Below are 26020 nucleotides of genomic sequence, written 5' to 3' on the forward strand. Positions count from 1 at the left end.
TTTTCCATCATTGCTCCTCATTTGTTGACTCCATGTTGCAGCAAGAGTCTTCGAAAGAATCATTTACGCATGTTGTCTACAATTCCTCTAGTAAATTCCCTCTTTAATCCACTCCAGTTAGCCTCTGGCTCCTCGCAAGCCATTGGTTTTTGTCAAGGTTCCCAGTAATCACCCCGCTGCAAACCAATGGCACATTTTCCAATCTCATCTTACTTAATTGACCTCTCAGCAGCATTTACTACCCTTGATCATTGTCTTTCTGTCAGTTCACTTTCTTTGCTTGATTTCTGGGACACCAAACTCTCTTTGTCTTCTAGAACCATCCGTGCCAGTCATTCCTTATCTGGTCCTTCTTTTCTTTCTAAATCTCATAATGTTAGACTGCATCAAGCTCAGTCCTTGGTTTTTCCTCATTCTTTATCTTCACTCACTCCCTCAGTGATTTTAGTCATTCTTTGTTTTTCAAGTATATACCTATATGCTAACAACTCCCAAATGTGCAACTTCATCCTTCATCTCTCTCTCCCCAAACCCAGATTCATATAACCAAATTCCTCTCTGGGAAACATACTTGGTTGGGTGTTATGATATTACTGTTCACCACAATTTCCTTAAACACATACAGTAGGATTAAATTATCAACACTTTTGAATTCAGGCATAATCAAATGCTAATGCTTGGCCGAAGAAATATAAGATGGAGTTATGGGTGGCACTGACAGGCAGAAGCCTGGAAGAACTAAGAGACCATCTGATGTGTTTCTTCTCTTCCACTGTGATGGACAATGTGCCTGATAGTGGACGCACTGGGACCCTTTATATCTGAATGAAGACAATATAGCTGACCCACCATGGACTTGCTATATAAGCAAAAAAGTCTTTGCTATTTTAACCCACTGAAAGGTTGGATTTATTGCTAATGCCAGAACACTGTGGTAACTGCTTTACACAAATAGGGCCTAATGAACATTTCATACTTAACTCATCCAAACTGAACTTCTGGTCTACCTTTTCCCAAATTTGTGCAACCTTCCCATCTCAGTTGTTTTAACTGTCATTCTTTCTGTTATTCGCCAGATGCCCTACAACCATCCTTTTCTCCTTTTTCTTGGGCTTCACATTCAATTCATCATCAACTCTTATTGACTCTATAAGCAGAGCATTTACAGAATCTGATCCTTTCCCATCAATTCCTCTGCTGCTACTTTCCCTGGAGATGGTCATTACCATCTCCAGCTTGGTTTGCAGCCATGGTCTTCCGAGATTTCTTCCATTTCTACTCTCGATTCCCCACAGTGTGTTGTCATCAGAGCAGCTAGACTAAATCTTCACATCATGCCACTCCTCTATTGATTTGCACCAGCCTCCACTTCTCACTTAACTAAAAGCTAAAGTCCTAACAAGATCCACAGAGCTCCTCCCTGACTGTCCCCAAGGAATCTATAAGTTAATTTCTCCATGTCCACAAAAACTTTGTTGAAACCTCTCTTTCTCACCAGGTCCACTCTAGTCATGGTGCTTCTGTCCCAGCTTACCTCTACCATACACTATTCCTTATTTTCTCAATTGTTTGCAATTTTTTCCTTCTAATAATTTCTTGTCTTTTATTCCTACCACATGTTTTCTTTCTATCTCTGGTAGAAGGTAAGATTCATAAGGGTAGCATCTTCGCCATTTTTTGCCAACATAGGCTAAGCACCTGACACAGAGTAGGTATTCATTTTTTTTTCTTGAATGAATAAATAAACAACATATATCCACAATTCTCTGTGACTCTCACTGATGGCAAAGATTATTCCATGGACTTAAACGTCTCCAGAAAATATCAATGATATTGTGAAAGACTGCATTTAAAAGATCTGACATAATAGAATACCATAAAATTTCACCATCAGCATATGCTATTTGCAATTCTTCTGCCCATCATACCAGCATATAACTAATGTGTTCCCTGGTGCACACTGTGGTATGTGAAGAAATATTAAGAGTTGTTCTCTTGACTTCCACCTGTTAAAAATAACAGTGGAAACAGGTTCTATACCTTCAAAGTGCACTGCATATTGTAAAAAATCTGTTCCTTTCCCTTGATCTTTATAACATACCGCAGTGTTCATCTCTACATAAGGTAATCTTTAAGAAATGTACCTACCCGTAACAACCAAGTGTGTTGTGCCATTTGCTTTTCCAAATTGGTTTTCTGCTATGCAGGTGTAAGTTCCAACATCAGCTTTAGTCACATTGGCTATTTTAAGTCCTCCATCTTTTAAAAAAGAAATTCTAAAGAAAAAACCAAATTAGACAAATAAATATATAATAGTCATTTTTCCTAAATAACAATTTTCAAGTAGAACTATCACCTTAAACTAGGATTTCTATGGCTAGATAAACCAGTCTTTAGCCTCTTTGGGAATAAAGACTGCTAAAATAAAATTTACATACATACACACACAGCTGAGTAAGAGAAGATGCTCTACCAATTTGAACTTTTCTTGACATTTTTATGCAGCATTACTTAACACCATTATTTAACATTATACCTACTTTCAGGGATGTCTTTATCAAATAAGTGTGAAATGCCTTCTAAAAATATATGGTGTGGTAGATTGTTCATGATGGGCTAACCTTATCAGCTTGGAGAAAAAAGAAAATAGACATGTCATGAATTCCCTTAACTTTGAAACAGTATATGAGAATTGAGAAACTCTCTTTCCTTTCATAACGAACTTGGGAGAATCACATTTGACCCAATATAAATTCAAATTTTACAAAATAACACCTTCATGGCCACTTGTGAGCTATTGCAAAGAATTGGCAGTACAAATGAACCTTACATTAGAGTTGCTGAGCATATGCTTACGGTACTTAAAGCTTTTGTACCTAACTAATTAATTAAGGAGATACAAATGAGTGTCTCACATGTGCTAGGCATTATGAGACTCTCTGGGATTATAGTGTGAACAAAATAGAAAATCTTCACCTTCATGGAATTAACAGTCTACTGAGCAACACAGACAATAAATAACCAAGTTCAGATATTTGAGAAGTACTCTGAAAGAAACAAACAGGGTGATATAATAAAGAGTAATAACTATAAGGAGTGTTTTCATGATAGGGTGCCTCAGAAATGCCTCTTAGAAGAGGTATCATTTGAAATGAGAAAGAATGAGAAAGGGTTTACCTATCATTAGTCAGATCCACAAATCTTAATGGCCCATCTTGTCTACCCATAATTATTTCCCCTTTTCTTGAATTCCTAAAATCTTTACTACTCATACCATACATTTAACACTTAGGATGCCTTTTATCTTGTATGATTCATATCTTTGATATGTGAGTGTCAAATCTATCCAAAGACAAGGTCAACTTCTTTAAAAGATTTCCAACCCCAGCATCAGCATGACATATGTAAGTCATGATTAATAAGTGTTTCCAACTTTTAGGCTCTACAACAGACAGGGAGGACACCAAGGGCATCAGACTATAATGGACGATCTCAACTCAATTTCTAAGTATTATCCTGCTTGATGTAAGATTTGGAGATGAGTATCAAAAGTGTGATTTGTCTGAGTTTATATATAAAAAATGTACAAGATACATATTTTATATTACACATCTTTATTTTTAATGTATTTTATATCACCTATACATACATAGTCCTTTGATGACCTGTAATTCACTTTCACTCAAATCCTACTTCCATTTTCTGGAGTGAGAAAGTGGTGTAATTAGAGCCAACACACAGGACCTGCTCATCATCCCAGGTAGATTATCCATGAATGTTTGTTGCTCATGTTATTTTTTTTTTTTTGTCTTAATCAAAAGGTGCTTTTATTTTATTTTTTTTTATGTTCCAAGATTCATTGTTTATGCACCACACCCAGTGCTCCATGCAATATGTGACAAACAAAAGGGCTTGAGAACAATGGCCTAGAAAGCTAATCAGGGCACACAGAACATTTTGTTTTAATTTGAGGGGCAAAGTACAAGGGTTACAAATTCCAAGAACTTTCCCAGGTAACTGTGAAAAAGGTGTAATATCTGATTCCCCTCATGGAACCTTGACCACTTCGATGGGTATGAAATACCCGCTGATTGATCTCTTTTCTCAAAGAGGTCATCAAAGAAAAATCTCTATACCTTAGCTTCTCAGAGAACAAAGATTTCCTTAGATAGTGTGTAGTAACAGTGGAAAGAGGAGACTCTGCAGAGGGACACATGCAAACCAAACACTCCACATATGGAGACTATTTTGAGAAACACGAGGAGTAACCTGAAAGAAATGGAAGTCTGATCATATAATTCCGCCATTACCCCAATCCCAGCTTAGAAGGCTTCTCTGGCATCACACCACCGACAGGAGAAGAATGATTACAGCCTAAGGCTGTGATGTATTTTCTCATTAGGACCCCACCTCTCTCTAATTTCCTGAAGCCTCGTGATTCTACCCCTTGTTCGATTTTCCCCACTCACACATACTTTCTTTCAAATGCTTCTTCTTGCCCTGGTGCCTTTGTGAACACTGTTCCCTATGTCTGGTTAATGTGCACTTAACCTTCAGATTTTGGCCACTTCCCTGAACCACGGGTCAGATGAGGTATTCCTGTAAATGATGATACAACTTCTGTGCCTGCTTTATAACATTTGACAACTGGCCCATTACACATTTGTGTGCTTATTTGACTAATTTTCTCTTCTAGTAAGCTCAGAGACCGTAAGCTCTCCAGAGGTAGAGAGGGTGTCTTGAGAGTGTCAGATTTACGCACCACTAGATTTCTAGAGCCTTGAACCATTCCTGACAGAGTAAATATTCAAAATTGATGCTTGCTGAATGAACAAAAGATTGTATGTCTCTAGAGAGTCACTACAGAAGAACAGGGATTAGCACTCAAGACAGGTTGCACGGCACTGAGGATTTTTAAAAATTTTTTTAATTTATTTTTTATTTTTTTATTTATTTGACAGACAGAGATCACAAGTAGGCAGAGAGGGAGGCAGGGAGAGAGAGAGAGGAAGAAGCAGGCTCCCCACTGAGCAGAGAGCCTAATGTGGGGCTTGATCCCAGGACCCTGGGATCATGAACTGAGCCGAAGGCAGAGGCTTTAACCCACTGAGCCACCCAGGCACCCCCGGCACTGAGGACTTTAAAAATTATAGGAAAATAAGTTCAGAATGTGTGCAGACTATTATGCACATATATGTGTATCTACATATACACATATATATGCCTATTTATGTACCATATATAAATATATCTATACATACGCACATGTTTATGCATAAGGTTGACCCACGAAACAAGGGTTTGAACTGCATGATTTTTTAAATACGGTATTACAAATGTATTTTCTCTTTCTTATGATTTTCTTAACAAAACTTTCTTTTATCTAAAATATTATAATAATTTGTCTATAATACATACAACATACAAAATATGTATTAATTGACCAAGCTATTGGTAAGGCTTCCAGTCAACAGTAGGCTCTTAGTTAAATTTTTGGAGAATCAAAAGTTACCCGGAATTTTCCATTTTGCATGGGGTTGGCACGCTTAACCTCCATATTGTTCAAGGATCAACTCTGTAAATACATATGTGGAAAAAAAGGAAGCTGAGGCAATAGAAGTCAGGATGAAGAGAATTTAGAAATTCCTAGGCTAAGAGGACTACAAATGTACTTTCACTATGAAGAAAGAAGTTAAGAAACAGGGAGAGACTAAAGATAAAGGCAGGGAGACAGAGAAGGAGGAAGGAAGAGAGAGAGTGAGAGAAAAGTTACTGAGAAAAGTCTCTGAGTATGAACAAGGGCAATGCTCCTGACCCATTTTGCTTGCTAATCCTATCTGTAAAAATTTGGGGTCATGATCTTCAAAGAGGATAGAACTTGACCCATAGCATTGCTCAATCAATTTTACTTACCTTTATTAGTTTAAAAAAAATGCAGGTTTACTGAAGTTTTAAATATGTAAAGAAAGCAAGCTAGGAGACGGTTATCAGAAGGTCTTAAAGATACTTAAATAGTGAGGCAACCTCATCTGGTATGAGATAGAGGCTGGAGGTGGGAACTGACCACTTCCAAGATTAGCAAGCATGAAACCCAAGTAAAAATGTCTCTGGTTGAGGGAACAAATATTCACCCAAAGCTCAGATCTTCTGATTTGGATATCACAGAACAGAGACAGGCAACTGCAGATACCTTCACATCTTATGAATCAGCCTAACAGCTAACCTTCCACAACAAATACAGAACTATTAAGGATATTGGAAGAATGACAAAACCTTTAGGGCATGAGGTTTAATAGCTGTAAATGAGCAAACCTATCTTTATGATGATGCCAAGATGAGGACTAGCTTCAAAAACAAGGCTAACAACTTAGGAATCACACAGACCTCAAAACAAACATATTGACTCTCAAAGAATGCCAACTCTGTACATCGTGAAATTTTGAGCTAATTGGGTATTTTCTTCCTAAATTGGTTCTTCCAGTAAGATCTAAGAGGCTCACAGGGCATTTCACACAACATAAAAATAAACAATATTCAGTAAATGGATAGAGTAATTGTTTCTCCAAAGAAAACCTTCAATAACCCATGATTCCCTACAGAGATCCAAAGTGAAAATTTTATACTGCTTCAGTATAAATGAAATTGCTTTCTAAGCTTTCTGGGAACACGTTTTGCTGCAAATGGATAGAGCTGAAAATGTAGATAACAATGAGTGTCCCTAAGTCTTGGCACAAAAAGTTAAACAAAGATTTATGAGATTAACATTCAGAAATGTGGGACTCCAGTTTCCTTTGAAAAATGTAGAATTTAAATCACTGTGGCATTTTTGACTCCTTGATCGGTTTTACAATATGCCTTTGTATATCTCCTTTTATTAGACTTTCCTTTCATAGTAAAGGAGGTTAATTATTTTACTTAACTCTGTGCAGTCTATGGTTAGTTTGGGATAAGTAAACTTAATTGCTCTAAGCTGCTCGAATGGTCCATTCTGTAATGCAGTGATGGCACTGAATTTATGGCTGTTAAGAAAAGCTGTTTGTTCAGAAAGTTGACTGTCATTTAGGCAACACTGACCTGTACCTTATGATGACACATAACCATCCATAATAACACAGTATGTTTTAGAATGGGAACAGTGAGGTCTATTGTGCATGCAAGGCAGGATTTCTGAATATATTGTTTTACCCTTGCCTATGTTCTGAATATTACGGTAATTTATTCAACTTGAATTTTAACAAACACACCGCAACTCTACATTTTCTCAGGAAGCACATCTCAGTGTAGATGAAATCACATGAGATCGTAATGATTAAACTGCTGTATAGAAAATAACAAGGCTATTTTGGACTTCACTTTCTGAGTACATATTCGAAGAGATGGATGCTTACAATTAGCCGTAAGAGAAAAGTACTCACAATGCATATATTACAGGATAAATAATGACAGTTAAGAAAAGCAAATATAAATTGATAAAAATGCATGAGAAAAATAAGTGTCAGTGAAAAAGAGCACGGAGTGCCTGTTTTCGTTTGCAGCTCCTGCTCAGCCTCAAACACTTGGTGAAAAGAACTTCTGCCCCTTGAGTTCAATGATAATGTACACATACTCTTTAGGAAAATTATATTCGAATTTTCATTCTTTTAGCTATACCATTTTGGGCTTTTGTCTTATCAATTCAGCAGTGTTAGGTTAGTGATTTATTGGTTGGCAAATCTCCAAGGAAAAGAGAGGCAGAGCAGAGAAGATTCAGCAGTTAATTATCCTATTTTTGAGTAAGCACTAGGCTAATACTATGAGGCATTGTTACTTGGTTGGGACATATAGATCACATGGAACAGGCATCTGAGGTCCTAGAGAGATGTACTTTTTCCGTATCAATTAACTTTTATTCATATTCCTAAGAAAAGAATCAACAACAGTAAAGGACATAATCATTACTTTTATAAAAAACCTTTCCAAAAGCATGTTTATCATGACAAATAAATCTGGAGTTCAGTTTCTTTCACAACAGTGATGTGATTGTTTTTTCTTCTAAAATGGACTCAAGCCAATAGAACAAAAGGCCCCTAAGAGGGGATTTCCAATTTGAATTATTATATAAAACTACTCATCTAAGTAATTCATGGGGCCGAGGTAATCCATTTGAAACATTTAAATCTTTATATAATAAAGTATCTGCAAAAAGGATAAATATTCCTATGAATGAGGGAGTAAACCAAACAAGACAAACAACTCTCTAATGCCTCATGTATTTAAAAGACAACCTCAAAGGGAATAGTTATTAAGGTTCAAAGCGGGGCCATATTTGGCACTATTCTTTCCTGCCTGAGTGAGAGAGAGACTCGTAAGTGAAATCAATGAGCATCACAATGTCAGTTCTACTGCTTATACTATATATAAAGCTGATTTAAAACTGCTTAAGTGAGTAGTATGGTTTTTTGATATTTCATCCCTGAATTAGACAGACTTAAGTACACTGGCTCAAGTGTACAACCAGGCCCTTCCTGTAAGAGCGAGGTCTCTTACTGCATGGTAAAGAGAATATCGAAATACATTCATTCTCTACAGGAAGGCAGACACCAAAGAGAAAGGGAAGAATCCTGATGCGGGGCTCCATCTCAGGACTCTGAGATCCCGACCTGAGCCAAAATCAGAGACCAATGCTTAACCATCTGAGCCACCAAAGAGCCCCTGGGAACCACACTTTGAGTAATGGTATTCTAAACTCTGCCTATTGGATTCTCCCTCTTTCAACTTTTATTTGTGAAACAAGAACAAAAATGATGCTCAGTTCATTCATTCCAGTACTTGCTCTGAGAATATGGTCCAATCCCTTCTGCCAGGACTTCTGGAGCCACTTAGTTTTCTGTCCATCCCTGAGTCAGTTTTTGCAACTTATCTAATAAATCTGAGTAATATCCTTGAGTAAGTCCTTAGCTACAGTTACCAAACCCCTAAAAGATATGAGCAACCACAAACTGGTGGCATGTGCATAGTCTTTTTTTCAATACACATTTGTTATCTTAACAAATATGAAGGGTTCAGAAGCAATCTTCCATATAAGGAGGACAAGGTTTTATCACAAACCAAGAGTGGCCCAAAAAACATCTGTCTGGACACTGTGTTCTTGGATGACAGAATGATTCTGGCTCCATTATCCCAATTCCAACATTATTTTCTATTTTAGATATTCATCCATGTATAAGCAGCCATTTACTTCTGCAGTATACAGAGGGATACAGAGTTCTTTGAATATTTCAGAAGAGTGAGAACTCTGTGCCGAGCAAATACACAGACAGACAAAACAACAGTAACAAATGTGATACAAGTCAAGTTGAATAATCTAAGGTTTTGTGGACTTCAGGTTGGCAACTCCCACGAGCAATTCAACTCGTCCAATGAAACTGTGTTCGAAAACTGGTTTTGGATATTCCAGTGTTTGCCTTTTTAGATGTACCTTATTAAGATTTTCTCTCATGATGACTGTGTACATTTGGTGACTAGCTCCTTAAAAATTATCTTGTGCAGGGACGCCTGGGTGGCTCAGTTGGTTAAGCAGCTGCCTTCGGATCAGGTCATGATCCCAGCGTCCTGGGATTGAGTCCCACATCGGGCTCCTTGCTCGGCAGGGAGCCTGCTTCTCCCTCTGCCTCTGCTGCCACTGGGCCTGCCTGTGCTCGCTCTCTCTCTGGCAAATAAATAAATAAATAATCTTTAAAAAAAAATTATCTTGTGCAAAAATAGAGTGGTAATGTAAATAGTGAAAACAAACTGGTGGTTGCCAGAGGAAAGGGGTATAGAGGGAAGGGCAAAATGGAGGAAGGGGAGTGGGAGGTTCAGGCTTCCAATTATGGAAGGTGTAAGTCACAGGGGTAAAAGGCATGGCATAAAGAATATAGTAAATGGTATTGTTACAGCATTGTATGGTGAGTGATGGTAGCTACACTTGTGGCCAGAGTAAGGTAACATACAGAATAGTGGAATTACCATGTTGCACTCCTGAAACTAATGTAACATTGTGTGTCAACTATTACCTCACTTAAAAAAAAGAAAGAGTAGTCATGTCGCACCCCTCAAGAATGTAGAGTCATGGGCCACGTGTTCATTCATAACCTTGGGTGGGTCCCAAAATGTTTTCTGAGAAAAATCTCAGGCCTGACAATCTGCCCTTTTCTTGTCCCCCCCCCATGCAGAGGCGTGATCATTGTCTATTCACACAAGTTCTGGTGAGCCACCACACCTTTAATCAGATGATATATTTATTATTCATAATATTATAAATAAATATTATAACTTAATAGTATTTATAATAATATAATTAAATTGATTTAAATTGATCTAATTAAGAATTTATTATTATGTTAGATATCATCATTTATTTATAATGTTTATCACATGATAAATATTAGTTCAACTGACTCTTTATAAGCACTGACTCTTTATTTTCACAGCAGCCTCTTCTGTGGACTCTACATTCCTGACACCACACATAACCTTGAGACAATTTCTATTTCAAGCTCACTAAAAACATACATGTGAGAAATAATATGCATGGAAAATTAACTTGAAGAATGTGATCTACCTCTTTCTCAAGAGCCTTAAGTCTTAATATTCGAAGTTATGCTTGGATTGCAAAGAATAAGGGAAAAAAAAACCTTTAATACTCACTGAGAAGTCATTTTATTTTTTAAAAAAATTTTTAGATTGTCATTTGAAGGAGAATGAGCATGAATGGTGGGGAGGGTCACAGGGAGAGGGAAAAGCAGACTGCCCGCTGAGCAGGGTACCCAACTCAGGACTCCATTCCAGGACCCTGAGATCATGACCTGAGCCAAAGGCAGATGCTTAACTGACTGAGCCACCCAAGCACTCCAAAAAGTCATTGTATATATTGTAAGAATGTGGATTGTTAGTACTACATTACTTAATGTTCTCTTCATGACAATCTATTGGATTTGGATATACATATTTGCACTTTTATGTCTAGGGAGAGCTGTATATCTCCTTATCAAATGGTTTCATTTCACCTTATGGGCATCAAGGACTGTGTAAGTGGCAGTATTTTTGTCTGCATATTTTTAGCAGAAAGCTCTGAGCCAAAATTGTGCATCTCAAATACATGAATGGATCCACTGGGTTATGTTTTGCAAACTTCCCTCAGATACTCATCCAACAAGGATTTATTGAACATGTACTATGGATCATGCTCTAAGAGGCATTAGGATTCCCTGGTAAGAATTGAAGCTGTCCTAATTAATATACCTTACATTCTAGGCAAATGGAATGCTGGCATCTTTAATTTCTCCAAAATATTTTTCTCCCCTTTGATAAACTGTCTCAAGTTCTTTCAGGAATGAAGCATGACATGTGTAAATGAAATAAACTAGGACAAATCAAGTTATTAAAATGAGGCTAGAGTAATAAAGAAATAATAAATAATAAATAATAAATACAGTGGTGTATCAATATTTTTAAGTACCTAGAAAAACATATAATTTATATCAAGTTTTAAAATACTACCATTTTCTCAATTAAGTAAATACTGTGGAAAATAAAGAGCCTAACATAATCTTAAAGGTAAAGTTAAACTTGCCTATTTCTTTAGTATTTGAATGTAAAAGGTCAGGAAATAATTTTTTTTCCCAAACAAGATAGATTTTTACATATTCAATCTCAATTACAGATTTCAGGACTTCATATTCATACTTCAATCATTCACATCTTTTAGAAACTGCTATAGCAATGAAATCTTCATTAAGATAGAATTTTAAAATATCACAAATAAATCAAGAAGTAGAAAACAGATCAAAGTGCAAAATGATTATTTTTAAGTTTGTTAGGCAGTAAGAAATTTAACTCAGTGTACCAACTCATTAGAACTTACATAACAGATCATAAATTATGCATAACACCTTCCAGCATCAGAATGTGGGAAGCGGCAACCATCATTACTGAAACACATATTTTTTCCCTTTTTTATGGAAGTGCAATGGCACCTCACCTAATCATCCATTCACCCATCCATCCATCTACCTATCTCTCTACCTCTATTTCTGTTAAAGGTTCAGGGAGGCCAAGAATTAAGGAACTTTTAAAATTTTTAATAAAAAGCCTCAAGTAGAAATTTATTTAGAAAACCAATTTTTGTATATTATTAGGAAACTGCTGTGCTGCGGGGCGCCTGGGTGGCTCAGTAGATTAAGCCTCTGCCTTCGGCTCAGGTCATGGTCTCAGGGTCCTGGGATCGAGCCCCGCATCAGGCTCTCTGCTCAGCGGGGGCCTGCTTCCTCCTCTCTCTCTGCCTGCCTCTCTGCCTACTTGTGATCTCTCTCTCTGTCAAATAAATAAATAAAATATTAAAAAAAAAAAAAGAAACTGTTGTGCTAAATTAAATAAGAAAATTATAGGGGTGCCTGGGTGGCTCAGTCAGTTAAGCACCTGAATGGTGATCTCAGCTCAGGTCTTAATCTCAGGGTTGTGAGTTCGGCCCCACACAGGGCTCCATACTAGGTATGGAGCCTACTTAAAAAAGAAAAAAAAAAAAAAAAAGAAAGAAAGAAAAAAAATAAAAACAATTATAGGTATTTTTAAGAAATGGAAACTGCTCAGAAAAGAATGAAATTCACTTCAATAGGTATTTTTTGAGGACTTAAATTGCACTACGTGTTTTGGAAAATAAGAGTAAGAACTAGCCCCTTCCCTTTGAAGACCTAATCTAATGGCTGAGGGGCATACCTATAGTTCATGTACAATGAACCATAAAATGTGATCATTTGGTAGGAATTTTTTTTTATATAAGTAAGGTACAAATTTATCCAACCCTATCTTCAAAATACATGGTATCTTTTCTTCTCCATTTCACCCACTGTTAGCCTAAACCAAGCCTCCAGTCAATCTTGTCCTGCCATCTACAAATTGCTTCCTAACCAGATTTCCACTCTCTTCCTTTCTTTCTTCAACCCACTCTCCGCACTTCAGCCAGGGTCCTCTTTTAACCAGGTCATGTCACACATTTGCATTAAGACCTCCAATGAGTCTTACTCTATCTAAAATAAAATCCAACATTTTTATCATGGTCTTTAAGGATCCTATCTCTGAGACTTCATATTTAATTCACTGGTTTGTTTATTCATTTTTTTTCCCCCTGAGGCTTTATATTTTGTTCCTCTCCTGATCTATACACATGACACGTCAGTGCCACTGGTTTCCTCCTCATTCTCAAACCAATCTCATCCCCATCTCTGGCCTTTGTTCTTGTTGGGGTGTCTTCCTGGAAGGCACGTCTCCCAATTCCTGGCATGAGGCATTACTTCTTGCCATTTAGTTTTCTGCCCCAAAGTTACACCCTTAATGAGGCCTTTTTAAAAAAATTAAATTGTATATAGTTATATATATATTTTTCTTTATGGCTAAAGAAATTATCTTTTTAAAATTATGTTCTCTGCCTCTCCCATCTGCAATTTCTATGAAGTTTTTTTTCAACTTATCTGTATTCTCTATTTCCCTTCTGCAAGTCCCTTGAAGAAGGGACTGTGGCTGTCCTGTTTGTGTGATTTCCTCAGAGCCCAGGGCAATGCATGGCATGTGGGAGGTATGCCAGACTGCACTTCCCAAAGGTGGCCGCAGTTAGATTTCCCGTCCTACCTGCTCCCCTAGAATCTTGCTACGCTCTCATCAAGAGGTAGAGTCTAATTTCCTTCCCTGTGAATCTGGTTAGCTTGGGGATTCCTTAATAACCAATGGAATGCTAGAAAAGTGGGCTGTTGGGTCTTCTGAGCCTAGACGACTCACCTTCCATCTTGCTACCTTGAATATTCATTCACGAACCACATTAGCTGCCTTGTAAACATTTCAAATCCCTAGAGACACCATGCTGTGAGGAAGCATAAATTAGCCCACGTGGAGAAAACACATGGAAAGGGCTTGGGGCTGCCAAAGAGAACATGCAGGGACAGCCAGCTCCCGCCTGTTCTGGCTCTAGCCACTACCTGACTACAGTCATGGGAGACAAGCTAAGCTAATACCTAGTACCAACTCATTAGAACTTATGTAACAGATCATAGATTAAGATCTCATGGTTGAGCCTTTTCCCAATTTCTGACCCACAAAACAGTGAAATCTAACGAAGTGACTGTTTTTACACCACTGGCTTTCACAGTGATTTGCTATGCAACAATAGTTAATGGGAAATGTAGATGTTAAATATTTGAGGAATAAATGAATGTTGAAATGAACAAACAAGTATGGAGCAGAGCCTGAGGCGACCAGGATAGATAAGCAAAAGGCTCTCTGAGAACCCAGGGAAGACGGCCTTCTGCACAAACAGTTATAAGGCACTGTGTTTGGTGATACAATTGGATAGAGAAACCACAAGGGTAAAGCAGAAGAAAGCGCAATTAGTCTCGCTCCACTGGGTTTGGGGGAAGTTCCCACCATGAGTAACAATAAGCCGGACCTTGAGGGACGAGTTTGGGTTTTCTAGGTTGAGGAGAAAAGATAATCCAGCTAGAGGAAATTATAAGAGCAAAAAAGCCAGGATAAAATAAGAATTCTGTCCGTTTCTCCTTTCTCTTAAAATTTATTCAAAAGGCAATGGTACGTACCCCTGCACTCTAGGTTGATAGTGTCAATATCCTTACTTTGAGAGAAAGCATCTTGATTTTTCCTATCTTAAACACATTATCAGGAAAAAAAGCAAAGGTAGTATGTGATGACAATACAGATTTCTACAATAGCATTAATATATTTTTTTCTTTCAATTTTCAGTAAAAAACAGGGATACAGAACATTGACTGGGCTGTAGGTAAGCATGTATAGAATTTTGCAGCTTGAGTGAGAAATGCTTTATGACCAAACAGATGTGGTATGGGTAAACACACCCAGGAAGTAAAACATATACTCTGAGTATGGGTATGAATTAATTATCCAGTTCTAACAAGGAATGGGCTTCAAGTCAATTCCAATGTCCAGCACACTGAAATTCATTAACCAGCTATCCCCTACCAAAATCATGACACTGACAAAATATTTTTTAAAGTGGCCTTAACTTTAATAATTCATAAAAATCAAACTTGAAATACGAGTTTAAGAACCACATGGTCATTTGCAAAATTTAGCTGATATGATTTTTGAAAGCAACAATTCTGGGATGCCTGGGTGGCTTGAGTCCTGCACCTGGCTCCTTGTTCAGCGGAGAGCCTACTTCTCCCTCTGCCTCCTGCTTCCCCTGCTTGTGCTCCCTCCTTCTCTCTCTCTCTCTGACAAATAAATAAATCAAATCTTAAAAAAGAAGAAGAAAGCAGCAATTTCTTGGGGTGCCGGGGTGGCTCAGTCAGTTAAGCATCTGACTTTGGCTCAGATCATGATCTCAGGGTCCTGGGATTGGCTGCACTGGGCTCCGTGCTCAGCAGGGAGCCTGTTTGTCCTTTTCCTTGCTCTGCCCCTCCCCCACTCGTGTTTTCTCTTTCTCTCTCAGATAAAATCTTTCAAAAAGAGAAAGCAGCAATTTCTTTAATAACATTTAGGTAAACTTTATTTATTTCGGGAGGTTGAAATAATGGAAAACTCAGCTGAGAGTTGTAAAAAACAAAAGTCTTTACTCACTTTTAAACCCAGTCTTTTTACTCCTAAAGTATCTGAGCAACATGATGAAAACAGTTAATACTAAAAGCAACATGAGCAGCAATATCTAAATCCAGAAGCCACTACAAGAAATGCTTCACACACACTATCCTATTTTTATCTTCGCAGCTCGAGTCCCCTGAGATAAAGAAATAAATGTGAGAGAAACGGAGCAGGGACAGAGTTGGACATCATTTTTCCAAAGGAAACTTTGTCCTTTCTTTGCTTGTCAGGGAAGGTTAGTATTTTTGTCCAACCTTTGCTAAGAGTATGTGCCAAGAAAATACCACCTAACAGACTGGCTAACTTTGCAGTAAGACCCCATTTCACAAATAAGAAAATGAGACTCAGAGGTTAAATAATGGGCCTCACTCTACCTCCATGGTAATCGAAGTCAAGATCTAACCCACACCTTTCTGATTCTGATGCTTTGTTAAGATTAAGTCAAGAAGGAAATCAAACCGACATTTGGCTTCATCTGACACAACGAACCATGTCCACAGTACTTAGTATGCTGCATGCCAATAAGCATAAATGATTCATGTAAGTAATGACACAAATACCTACACAGAAACTTAGATGTCTGTGGTTAATGGGAGAAGCTCCCTAAGCATGTTCTGGTGGTTGAAGGGTGGGGGATGGCAAAGAGGAAGTGGTTAGGATGGCTTCCCAAGAGCCCTATGCCAACCCAAAAGTCTGGATTGCATTGATTCTTCTCTTGATTATCTTCATTGTTAAATACTAGCTTAATCATCTCATAGGCTATGGGATGTAAGGAGCAAATGCACCCTTTCCTCTTTTCTTTACAGCTGGAAGCATGAGAGAAATGGAGGTCTGGGTTAGGGAACCCAGACAGGGAAGGGGGCTGTTCTCTACTCTCTGAGACTGTTGCATACTTACTGAGGTTTCTCAATTTCCCCTCTAATAAAAATGATCAGCTGATGTTCACATCCTCTGAGAGAGGGAAATAGTGCTCTCTCTGGAAAAGAACTCAGGTCAGGCCTCCTTATTTTCCTGATCATATAGGGACTTTAGTAAAGACACAGTTAGAATAAATAACCCAATTCATCTCTGTCTAAGCCATCCACCACTTTATTCAGATGGTGTTTTCCCTACTCTTTTGCTCTGTTAGATTTTATAGATCCTTCAGAACACAGCTCCAGGGTTGCATCCTGTAAGATGCCTCTCCTTCTGTGGAGCTGCTTTTCCAGCTCCCAAGGCTGGGACAGCATCTCTTCTCTGTGCTTCTTACACACTTCTGTACACCCCCATTTTATACAAGGGGGCAGTGTCCAGTTTCCTCAGACCAGCACAGTTTATATGTATTGTCTTGAAGGTTAAATGCTAGCAGTGCCCCCTTTCTCTTCAAAATATCTCAATTTATAGAACAAATTATATGATCACCATGATCATATAGTCTATCCCATGGCTAACTTTTCCAAACTGTGAATATACTACGACTGGGCTCCTTAAGTGCTCTTGCTGTTTTGTATTCATCTGTGTATTCCCAGTGCTGGGCACAGCTCCCACTGCTGAATAAAGACAAAATAAGTGGACAGGATGAGTACTTTCTCTGTATAGGGAGCAAGGATGTCAATCTCTATTCAACTAATATCCAAGTCCTGAAAGAGGCAATACCACACACATTAAATAAAATTCTCCTTTGATCTTCTAAGTTCATCAGTTCAAGATTAATTTGGACCTAAAAGTACAGGGGTAAAGAATTACCCAAGATCTTAGCTGTCTGCCCAAGGGTAGATTAACTGAAACGCACTGAGCTTCTATACCTGTTGGGTAGCTGTGAGGTAACAGCTGTTTTGATGGCAGACGGAGGATGACAGAGAAGATAACAGAATCAAGTTCTTTGGGTGAAAGGGGGTAACAGAAGGCAGACAGAGAAGGGAGCAGCATTTTGAACACTATGAAACAACAACAACAACAACAAAGCCAGGCTCGACTATATTTAGACAGAGGGGGGAAATGGGGAAAGAGTAAAGACAGAAACTTTGGCAAAGGAATCCTTGCTCTTCATCTAAGAGCTTGAGACAAGAGGAAGTGCCATCTAACAGATTTGCTGATAGTCACATAGCTCCTAGATACATCTTTACAGAGCAAGACTGTAGTGACTCGTGGTAGCAGTGGTGCAAATGCCAAGTGGTTCTTGCTCTGACAGAATTCTTCTGGTTACTGGCAAAAATTTCAATGCTGCTTCTGAGTGCTGTCATGGAATTAGTTGATGTTTCACAGAAGGCAAAAGGGACCTGTTGGGAGCATTTCTTGAGCCTTTCAATTTCTCTATGAAGCTACTAATGAATTTGGGATGAAGCTAATGTAAGACTGAATGTAAATTTTTGCTTAAATAATAAAATATAATTTATTTATGGTGTGATTCACCAATTTGGGTATGCAGTTCTGTTAGTTTTAATAAGTTAGTGTGGCCATGGAGCCACTGTTATGGTCAAGATCTAGAACAAATCCCTCATGCCTAAAAGTTCCCCATGTCCTTAAACAGTCAACCCCTCCAGCCACTCTGGCAACAGTGACCACTATTTTCTGTCCCAAAGGCTGTGCCTTTTTCAGCAGTCGTATAAATGGATTGATACAGAATATAATTCTTACTGCATTTTCAAAGCCAGTTTCTTAACTATATGTAAAAAGCATGTTAAGAATTGGTTAATACGTTTTAAAAGTATTGTGTGGATTATGGGTATTAATATTTGGAAAAAATCTTTACTATTTCTTTCCTTAAAAAGCATTTAAATTTCTATAATATTAAATGTTGCCAAGAACATCTGAAACAATTTTAATGTGTTTAATTAGAAGTAATGGGCCATTCTTTGATTCTCTTTCAAATTGAGGCTACTGCAATAAAATATTTACTATTATAAGTAATAGCATTCAACTGAAAGCCCCATTTTTAAAAATAATTGGCTAATGCATTGTAAGTACCACTAAGTGATAGAGAAAAGCTAAACATTCTTTAAAATATGCCAACTGGCTATTTCCTCTTGAATACTATGCCTGCTTGCATTCTCTAGAGTCTTTTCCAATTTTACTTTGCTTAAAGGAGAAAAAACATCCTATTTCAATTCCAGCCTTTTTTTAAAATATGTGGATTATAAGCAAATGAATGAATGAATTAAAAAAAAAACACTAAAACACTGACAGCTGGAGTACTACCACTGAACACTCAACAGGGCAGGGTATTTCTGTCTATTTAGAAAACCTGTTTCTTGCAAGGGGGGAAAAACACAACAACTTTTCTCAGTAGTGGATGATACAAATACAAAACAGAAAGCAAAAGCAAACAATAATAGCAACGTTGCTCCACACTGATGCTAGTAATTTCAAAGATTAGAATATTTCCACACTAGGTGACTTAATATTGACCTTTACTTAGTAAATTAATTACTTACAAATTAGGACTATATGCCATTTATCTGAGACTATAAAAACAGACTTCCTATACCCCATAACTTTAGTTTCCATCAGCTTCAGAGATAAGATGTTGACCCTCTACCATTTAGTGCTACATACCTTCCAAGACAATTTTATTCAATGCCACGGTTTCAGTTAAGATGTCATGCTCAGAACACCTAAGTGTCTATTTGTTGCTCGAGCCTTTCTCCTGAGTTCCAAAGTCATTTGGTCAACCCCTGTATGCTCATATATTCAGCTGGGTTTTCAATAAACACTTCAAACACCAACAATCCCAAGTAGCACTTATATTTGTGCTTACTCTATTCTTTCTGTAATGTTGTTTGTCTCACTGAATAGGTCTACCGTGCTCCCTGATGTCTAAGCTGGAAATTTAGGATTTAGCCTTGACTCTTTCTGTTTCTTCAGATCATTAATCTAATCAACTCCTGGGTCCTGTGAACTTAACCCCTTCTCTAATTCCTCAGTACTTCTCTCCCTTCTCATTGCCTTTTCTTTACTTCAGCCTATCATACACTCTTGTTCGGATCGGTGAATTTTTACTGATTGAGATTCTTGCCTCAAGTCTTTCTGCCACTCCAATCCATGTTCCCCACTGCCACCATTGCGATTTTCTTCTAAAGAACATATCAAAATTAAATTTGATCTTCTAATTCTGCCACTTTGATTTCACTCTGTTGCTCCTCAGTGCCTGTAGAATAAAGCCCAGGCTTCTTGGATTCTATGTCCTTCTCAGTAAGATTCCTGCTCACATCTGCAGCCTTGCTGTCTGCATCCACCCTCACAAGGCACCTTACACTTGCAGTAACCTGAAGCTACTCAAGTTCATAAGCCACCCTTTGCCCCATGCCTTTCCACATCCTTTTCCTCTCCTGAAGCATTCTTCTTCAGTAAACTCTAGTCACCTTTCAACTCTTTCTGTACAGATTACATTCCCCAGAAAGCCTGCCCGGATTCCTGATCTGTAGATGGGAACTTCTCTGGTAATCGCTGAACATACTGTAGTTTCCCATTGAGTGTTACTGTAACTGCTCTCTGTTGCTTATCTTTATACCCAGGAACTTGTCTGATATAAAATTAAATATCTGGTGCCTAGCACAGAGTAGGTACTCAAAAAATTTTCCAATGAATGAATGAGCACTTGCTTTTGAGACCTCAGGAATCATTACTGCCATTGTAAGATCTTACCTATTCAGAGCAGCTTTTCTAAGACCTCTGCTGGGAACTAATTCCCCTATTACCTTAGCTTGAAATGCTCTCTGGACTTCAAGCAGGAACACTGATTTCTTCAAAACTATTCTGTAATTTAGGTGACTCACTGACTTAGATCCCCACTACTATCGCTGATGCATTAATTGAAAGCTGGTATGGAGCTGATATAAAAACTTACAAACCAGCTTGATTATAATTGTTCAAGTGTATTTGTGATTTACATAGTAGACCTATTTATCAGCTTATTCATTTTTAGGACATCTTAAATACTTAGACTTTTTCCCCCCAAGTTAACATTACTTTTTTCGTGATCTAGGCTTTACATAATAAAGTACATGTACGTGTTGGCTTAATCAAGTTTATTTGCCACCAGCATTCCCTACACTAGGGTGGAGAAAGCTTTCCTCCTTACAAGTTTCTCATTCATGGACAAACCCAAGTTCATATAAAAAACAAAAACAAACCTAAAAAGCTAACATATTTAAAATCTTGCCATAAATACCCTCCCCAAATTTTGTCTTCTCTTACAGTTTCAATTGGCCAATAAATTCATCTGTTCCCCAAATTTGATTTGAATCTACATGTTTTAAGTTGCAACAACCAATGATTGAACCATCACAATAAATCTATCATTTAAGCGCTTCCCCAGTTTGGCGTTAAGACTGCAGACCAAGTTAAGAGGGACAGACATGGGGCTTTCGCTGCCAAGTGATGGCCGAGACCCAATCTGATTTCACATGAACTTGGAGAAGATTCAAAAGTACAACTTGTTCAATAATTGCCTCTAACAGCCTTTTCCCTAAGCTTCAAGCCTCTGGCTCATCAGTGCTTTTGCTGTCCAAAGAGATAAAAGCAAAATCCAAACCACCAGACTTTGTGCTATGTACTGAATGTTTGGGTCTCCTCAAAATTCACAAGTAAAACCGTAATCCCCAGTGTGATGCTATTAGGAAGCTGGGCCTTTGGGAGGTGATTAGGTCATGAGCAGAGGCAGGAGTGGGGGGATTGGTGCCTCATGAATGGGATTAGTGCCTTTTTGAGACCCCTGAGAGCTCTCTTGCTCTCTGTCTGCCATGTGAGCATATAAGAAGATCGCCACCTGAAACCCAGAAGAAGTCCCTTCTCAGAGCTTGACCAAGCTGGAACCCTGATCTCAGACTACCATGCCCAGAACTGAGAGAAAAAAATTTCTGTTGTTCATAAACCATCTGGTATATGATACTGTGCTATAAAAGCCCAGACTAAGATACTTGGAAGGGAATGAAACACTATGATCCTCTTCTTAAACATGTTTCCTCTTTTTAACCCTATTTTGTACCTAAACGTTTCCACATTCATAGAGGAGATGTTGGAAATATTTAAAATGAAATGGAGGTCAGTAGTCCTCAAATGAACAAAAGTAACATTTATAATAGGATACATTGCAAGAGTAAACCATCTTCCTCTTTCCACTTAAAACGTATTCCCAATTAAAAAAAACAATAATAATCCCAATTTCTCACTGGATACCTATGTGCCCACAAAAACAAAAACAAAACAAAAAAACAAAAAACACCCAATATTCCTCAGCCTCCCTTGCATTTAAGTTTGGCCTGGGAACTAATTTCTGCACAGTAGGGCATAAAAGAAATTATTGTATGGAACTTCTGGGAAGTTCCTAAAAAGGGAAAGAAGTATATCCTGATTTCTATCTTCCTCCTTCCTGTTATTGGGAGATGACACTGAGAAGCTAAGCCCAGGGAGCCATCTTGATTCAGGATATGAAGATAGTGGAACAGCATGATAGAAGGAGTCTGTGTCCCTGAAAATTGTGGATTCCAGGCAGTCCTAACAGTCTACCTTTACAGACATGAATCAGTTAATGAGCCACACAACTAAGAAGCAAAAAACTTCTATCTTTCTCAGCCACTGTTATTTTCAACATTTTATTAGTAATATATCTTTATACTTACTCATCAGTGTATCTGCAAATATCAGACATTAGGCTAAATGCTCACTTTAGAGCAACTATGTAAGGTAGGAATTATGATCTCTTTCATGAGTGAGGAAAATAAGACTCAAACGTGTTACATAAGGGATCTAATGGCACCAAGGTAGAAGGTGGCTAAGTCAGAAACCCCAGATGAGATTCCAGAATTTATACTTCTTTTTCCTGCATTGCCCCATTACTCTATAATGTGGGAGTAAATCCCTCCTTGTGTTCCTGTAGCTAAAACTCTTAATCTTCTTATCCACTTTTGAAATTAAGATTAAAAACCTCTGCCTCCTATAGGCACTACTGTGAGGACAAGTAGGTTTATTATTGTGGAAAGCACTGAAGTCCTTGGGATTTAACCACTATTTAATTTATGTAAACAGTTAAAACTATTTAAAACTTTTTTGAATACAAAAAGTCAGCAGTTATACAAGCAGACTTCACTTCCAATAGAGCCACAATTAACTAATTTGTGCCACAAGCCTACATTTGTTTCAACTGGTTTACAAAATTAAACTCCAAATCACTAATTAACTTCCTGTTCCAGAAATCCATTCTGTGAGGCCCAACATTTAGCTGGATTGTGTTTAACCACTCAGTTCACAACTCTGCCTTCTCATCCTGCTGTGGCTGTCTTTTAATGGAAGTGTCTCCCATTAAATACAGGAGGAACAGCAAGTGGTGCTGTCATACCAACTCACAAAAATACCTTGGTAGAGGCTCAACCCACTGAGCTACCCAGGTGCCCCAGGTTGTGTTCTCGGGGTCCTGGGATCGCGTTGGGCTCTCTGCTTGGCGGGGAGCCTGCCTCCCCCACTCCTTCTCTGCCTGCCTCTCTGCCTACTTGTGATCTCTGTCAAATAAATAAATAAAATCTTTAAAAAATTACCTTGGTTTCTTGGTAATATACGAACAGTTCAACTTGGTTATCTGCGATAAGACGCATAATTTTGAAAAAGGAAATCCACGTTTCTTGGCCTAGGGTTTTATTGTTTGTGTTCCCTCATCTCCAGAAAGAGTAATTTGGATTCCATGACTGCAAAGGCTAAGACCACCTCAAAAATTCTGGACTCCCTATATAAAATATGACAGGGAAAATGCTTAGCTGTTATGTCTAGAGTCAGACTCAGATTAAAAGCCTGGCTATGTGGGGCACCTGGGTGGCTCAGTGGGTTAAAGCCTCTGCCTTTGGCTTAGGTCATGATCTCAGGGTCCTGGGATTGAGCCCCGCATCGGGCTCTCTGCTCAGCAGGGAGCCTGCTTCCTCCTCTCTCTCTGCCTGCCTCTCTGACTATTTGTGATCTCTCTGTCTCTGTCAAATAAATAAATAAAATCTTTAAAAAAAAAAAAAAGCCTGGCTATGTGACTTGAGGCAAATTATATAATCAAAGTTTTGTTTTTCTTATTAGTAAAATGGAGAGGGTTATATGATCTACAACACATCATAGAGTTCCAGGGATGTTTAAAAGAGATAATGACAATGTAGATAATGTAGACTTCTGCATCAGTTTCCTCCTGCTTCTATAATAAATTACTGTAAATTTAGTAAGTTGGCCTAAAATAACACAAATTTATTATTATATAGTTATGGAAATCAGATGTCCAGTACAGGTATCACTGGACCAAAATCAAGGTACTGCCTGGGCTATGTTCCTTGGGAAGGTTCAGAATTAGTAAATGTTCCTTGAGGTTGTTGAAAGAATTCAGTTCACTGTGGCTATGGGGCTAAGATCCTGCTTTCCTTACTGGCTGTCAACTGAGGGCTGTTCCCACCTTAAAAGTCATCCAAAATCCTTTGCTCATGGCTCCCTTCCACTATCTTCAAAGCCAGAAATAGCAAATGAAGTCCCTCTGAAGTTTGAAATGTCTCCTGCCTCATCCTTGTCATACAGCTCTGACAAATGCTTCTGCCATACTCTTTCCCTTACAAGTGTTCAGATGGTTACTGTGAATGTAGCCACATAATCCAGGATAATCTCCCTATCTTGAAGTCATCTGCTTAGTAACTTTAATTTCATCTTCAACTTGAATTGTTTTCTTCTGTCATGTATGTAACATAATCATAGGTTTACAGGATAAGGACATGGATGCCTCTGGGGTCAAGACCCTATTTATCACAAGCTCTGAGCATAATACTTGGCACGTCGTTAAGTGCTCAACAAATAATAATAGCTAGTATTTATGTTTACTCATCACTAGATAGTGACCTAAGGGCTGTAGGGATATTTATATAGTTCATCTGGCTAACAGTCCCCTTAACACACTCATATCTTCATACACATCAAAAATGAGAAAACGACAGGGCGCCTGGGTGGCACGGTCAGTTAAGGGGTCAGCTCTTGATTTCTGCTCAGGTGGTGATCTCAGGGTCCTGGGATGCAGCCCCGAGTCGGGCTCCATGGTCAGTGGGGAGTCTGCTTGAGGATTCTCTCTCCCTATCTCCTGCTATCCCTCCCCCCACTTGTGTTCTTTCTCTCTAGAACAAATAAATAAATTTAAAAAAAATAAGAAAAGGAGTCAAGGAAATAAAACTTTTCATTGTATAAGTAAAAGGCAGAATGAATTGAACCCAGGCAGCCTGGGTCTATAGGGTGTACCTGTAAGCCTCATTCTTCCTCCTCATTTTAAATGTTATTATAACAATCAGGAAACCAAGAAAGCCTTTGCTTAAACTAATACCAGGAATGCTAAATTATTTCAGTATAAAGCTACAGCAACATTGGTAGTTATTTGGCATATGCTCTCATTATATCTTCTCTTCTTTGTCCTAGGATATGGGCTCACCTGGGTCCAGGACTGACATTTCATCATTCTATTTTGAGTCTAACCAGGTGGCTAAGAAGGGAAATCCTTGCTAAACTAAGGTATTCTGTATGGGAAGAAGACAGATGATATATCTACCTCTTTTTAGATTTCAAAAATTGGGGTGCCCTGGTGGCAGAGTCAGTTAAGCACCTGCCTTCAGCTCGGGTCATGATCTCAGGGTCCTGGGATGGAGCCCCGTGTTAGGCTCCCTGCTCAGCGGGGAGTCTGCTTCTCCCTCTCCTTCTGCCCCTCTCTTCACTCAGGCTCTTTCTCTATCTTGCTGTCTCTCTCAAATAAATAAATAAAATCTTTAAAAATATAGGTTTCAAAAATTGCTTACTATCTTCATGAGAGTATTACACAACCAAAAATACTACCGTTTTCATTCGTCAACTTGTATTCTACTTGTTTCATATTGAAAACCTACTTTGACACACCAGGGAAAGAAAGAAGAAAGCAAATCACCATTACTTTGGACAACAAAATACCTTTCATTCTCCTGAACGATCACGTCTCCTTTCTTCCATGAACAGAGTGGTTTGGGGGAGGCTCTAGGTTTACAGTCTAAGCTGACCACGCTGCCCACTTGTACCTGAATCAGCTTTTTCATTGGAGTCTTTGAAAAATCTGGAGCAGAAGCTGAAAGGCAAGAAAGATGAGAGAATGATAATTTATTATTTATTAAATAAATTAGAATTTAATATTTTAAAATTCCTGGAAGTTCCAAGGTTGACTTTATAACCACTTTGAAAGTTTCCCAACACACAGATGTCAGTACTTGATTTACTTAATTGACTGGGCACCGCTCACAGGATTTTGGGGCTTAAAAACTAACTCCTACTACTGTGTTTTCTAGAAGTTCTAAATCTTGGGATGATTACCTTACATAGGAATTTTTGAAGTTTATTGTGAAGTTTATTTTTTAAGATTTTTTTTTTTTTTTAAATTCATGAGTGACAGATAGAGAGA

General features: G+C 38.2%; 1 protein-coding gene across 1 annotated transcript in view; it reads right to left on the reverse strand.

Annotated features, from left to right (window-relative positions):
- The window catches only part of CNTN3 (contactin 3), a 337742-nt gene that overhangs the window by 65968 nt on the left and 245754 nt on the right, over positions 1 to 26020 (reverse strand). The window contains exons 11-12 of the mRNA XM_032867417.1: positions 25540 to 25690; positions 2149 to 2276 (exon numbers count right to left, since the gene is read on the reverse strand). Coding sequence (XP_032723308.1) covers positions 2149 to 2276; positions 25540 to 25690 — 279 coding nt within the window. The remainder of the gene's footprint in view (positions 1 to 2148; positions 2277 to 25539; positions 25691 to 26020) is intronic.

The sequence above is a fragment of the Lontra canadensis genome, unplaced genomic scaffold (assembly GCF_010015895.1).
Source record: "Lontra canadensis isolate GAN:19392208 unplaced genomic scaffold, GSC_riverotter_1.0 scaffold34, whole genome shotgun sequence".
Classification (NCBI taxonomy): domain Eukaryota; kingdom Metazoa; phylum Chordata; class Mammalia; order Carnivora; family Mustelidae; genus Lontra; species Lontra canadensis.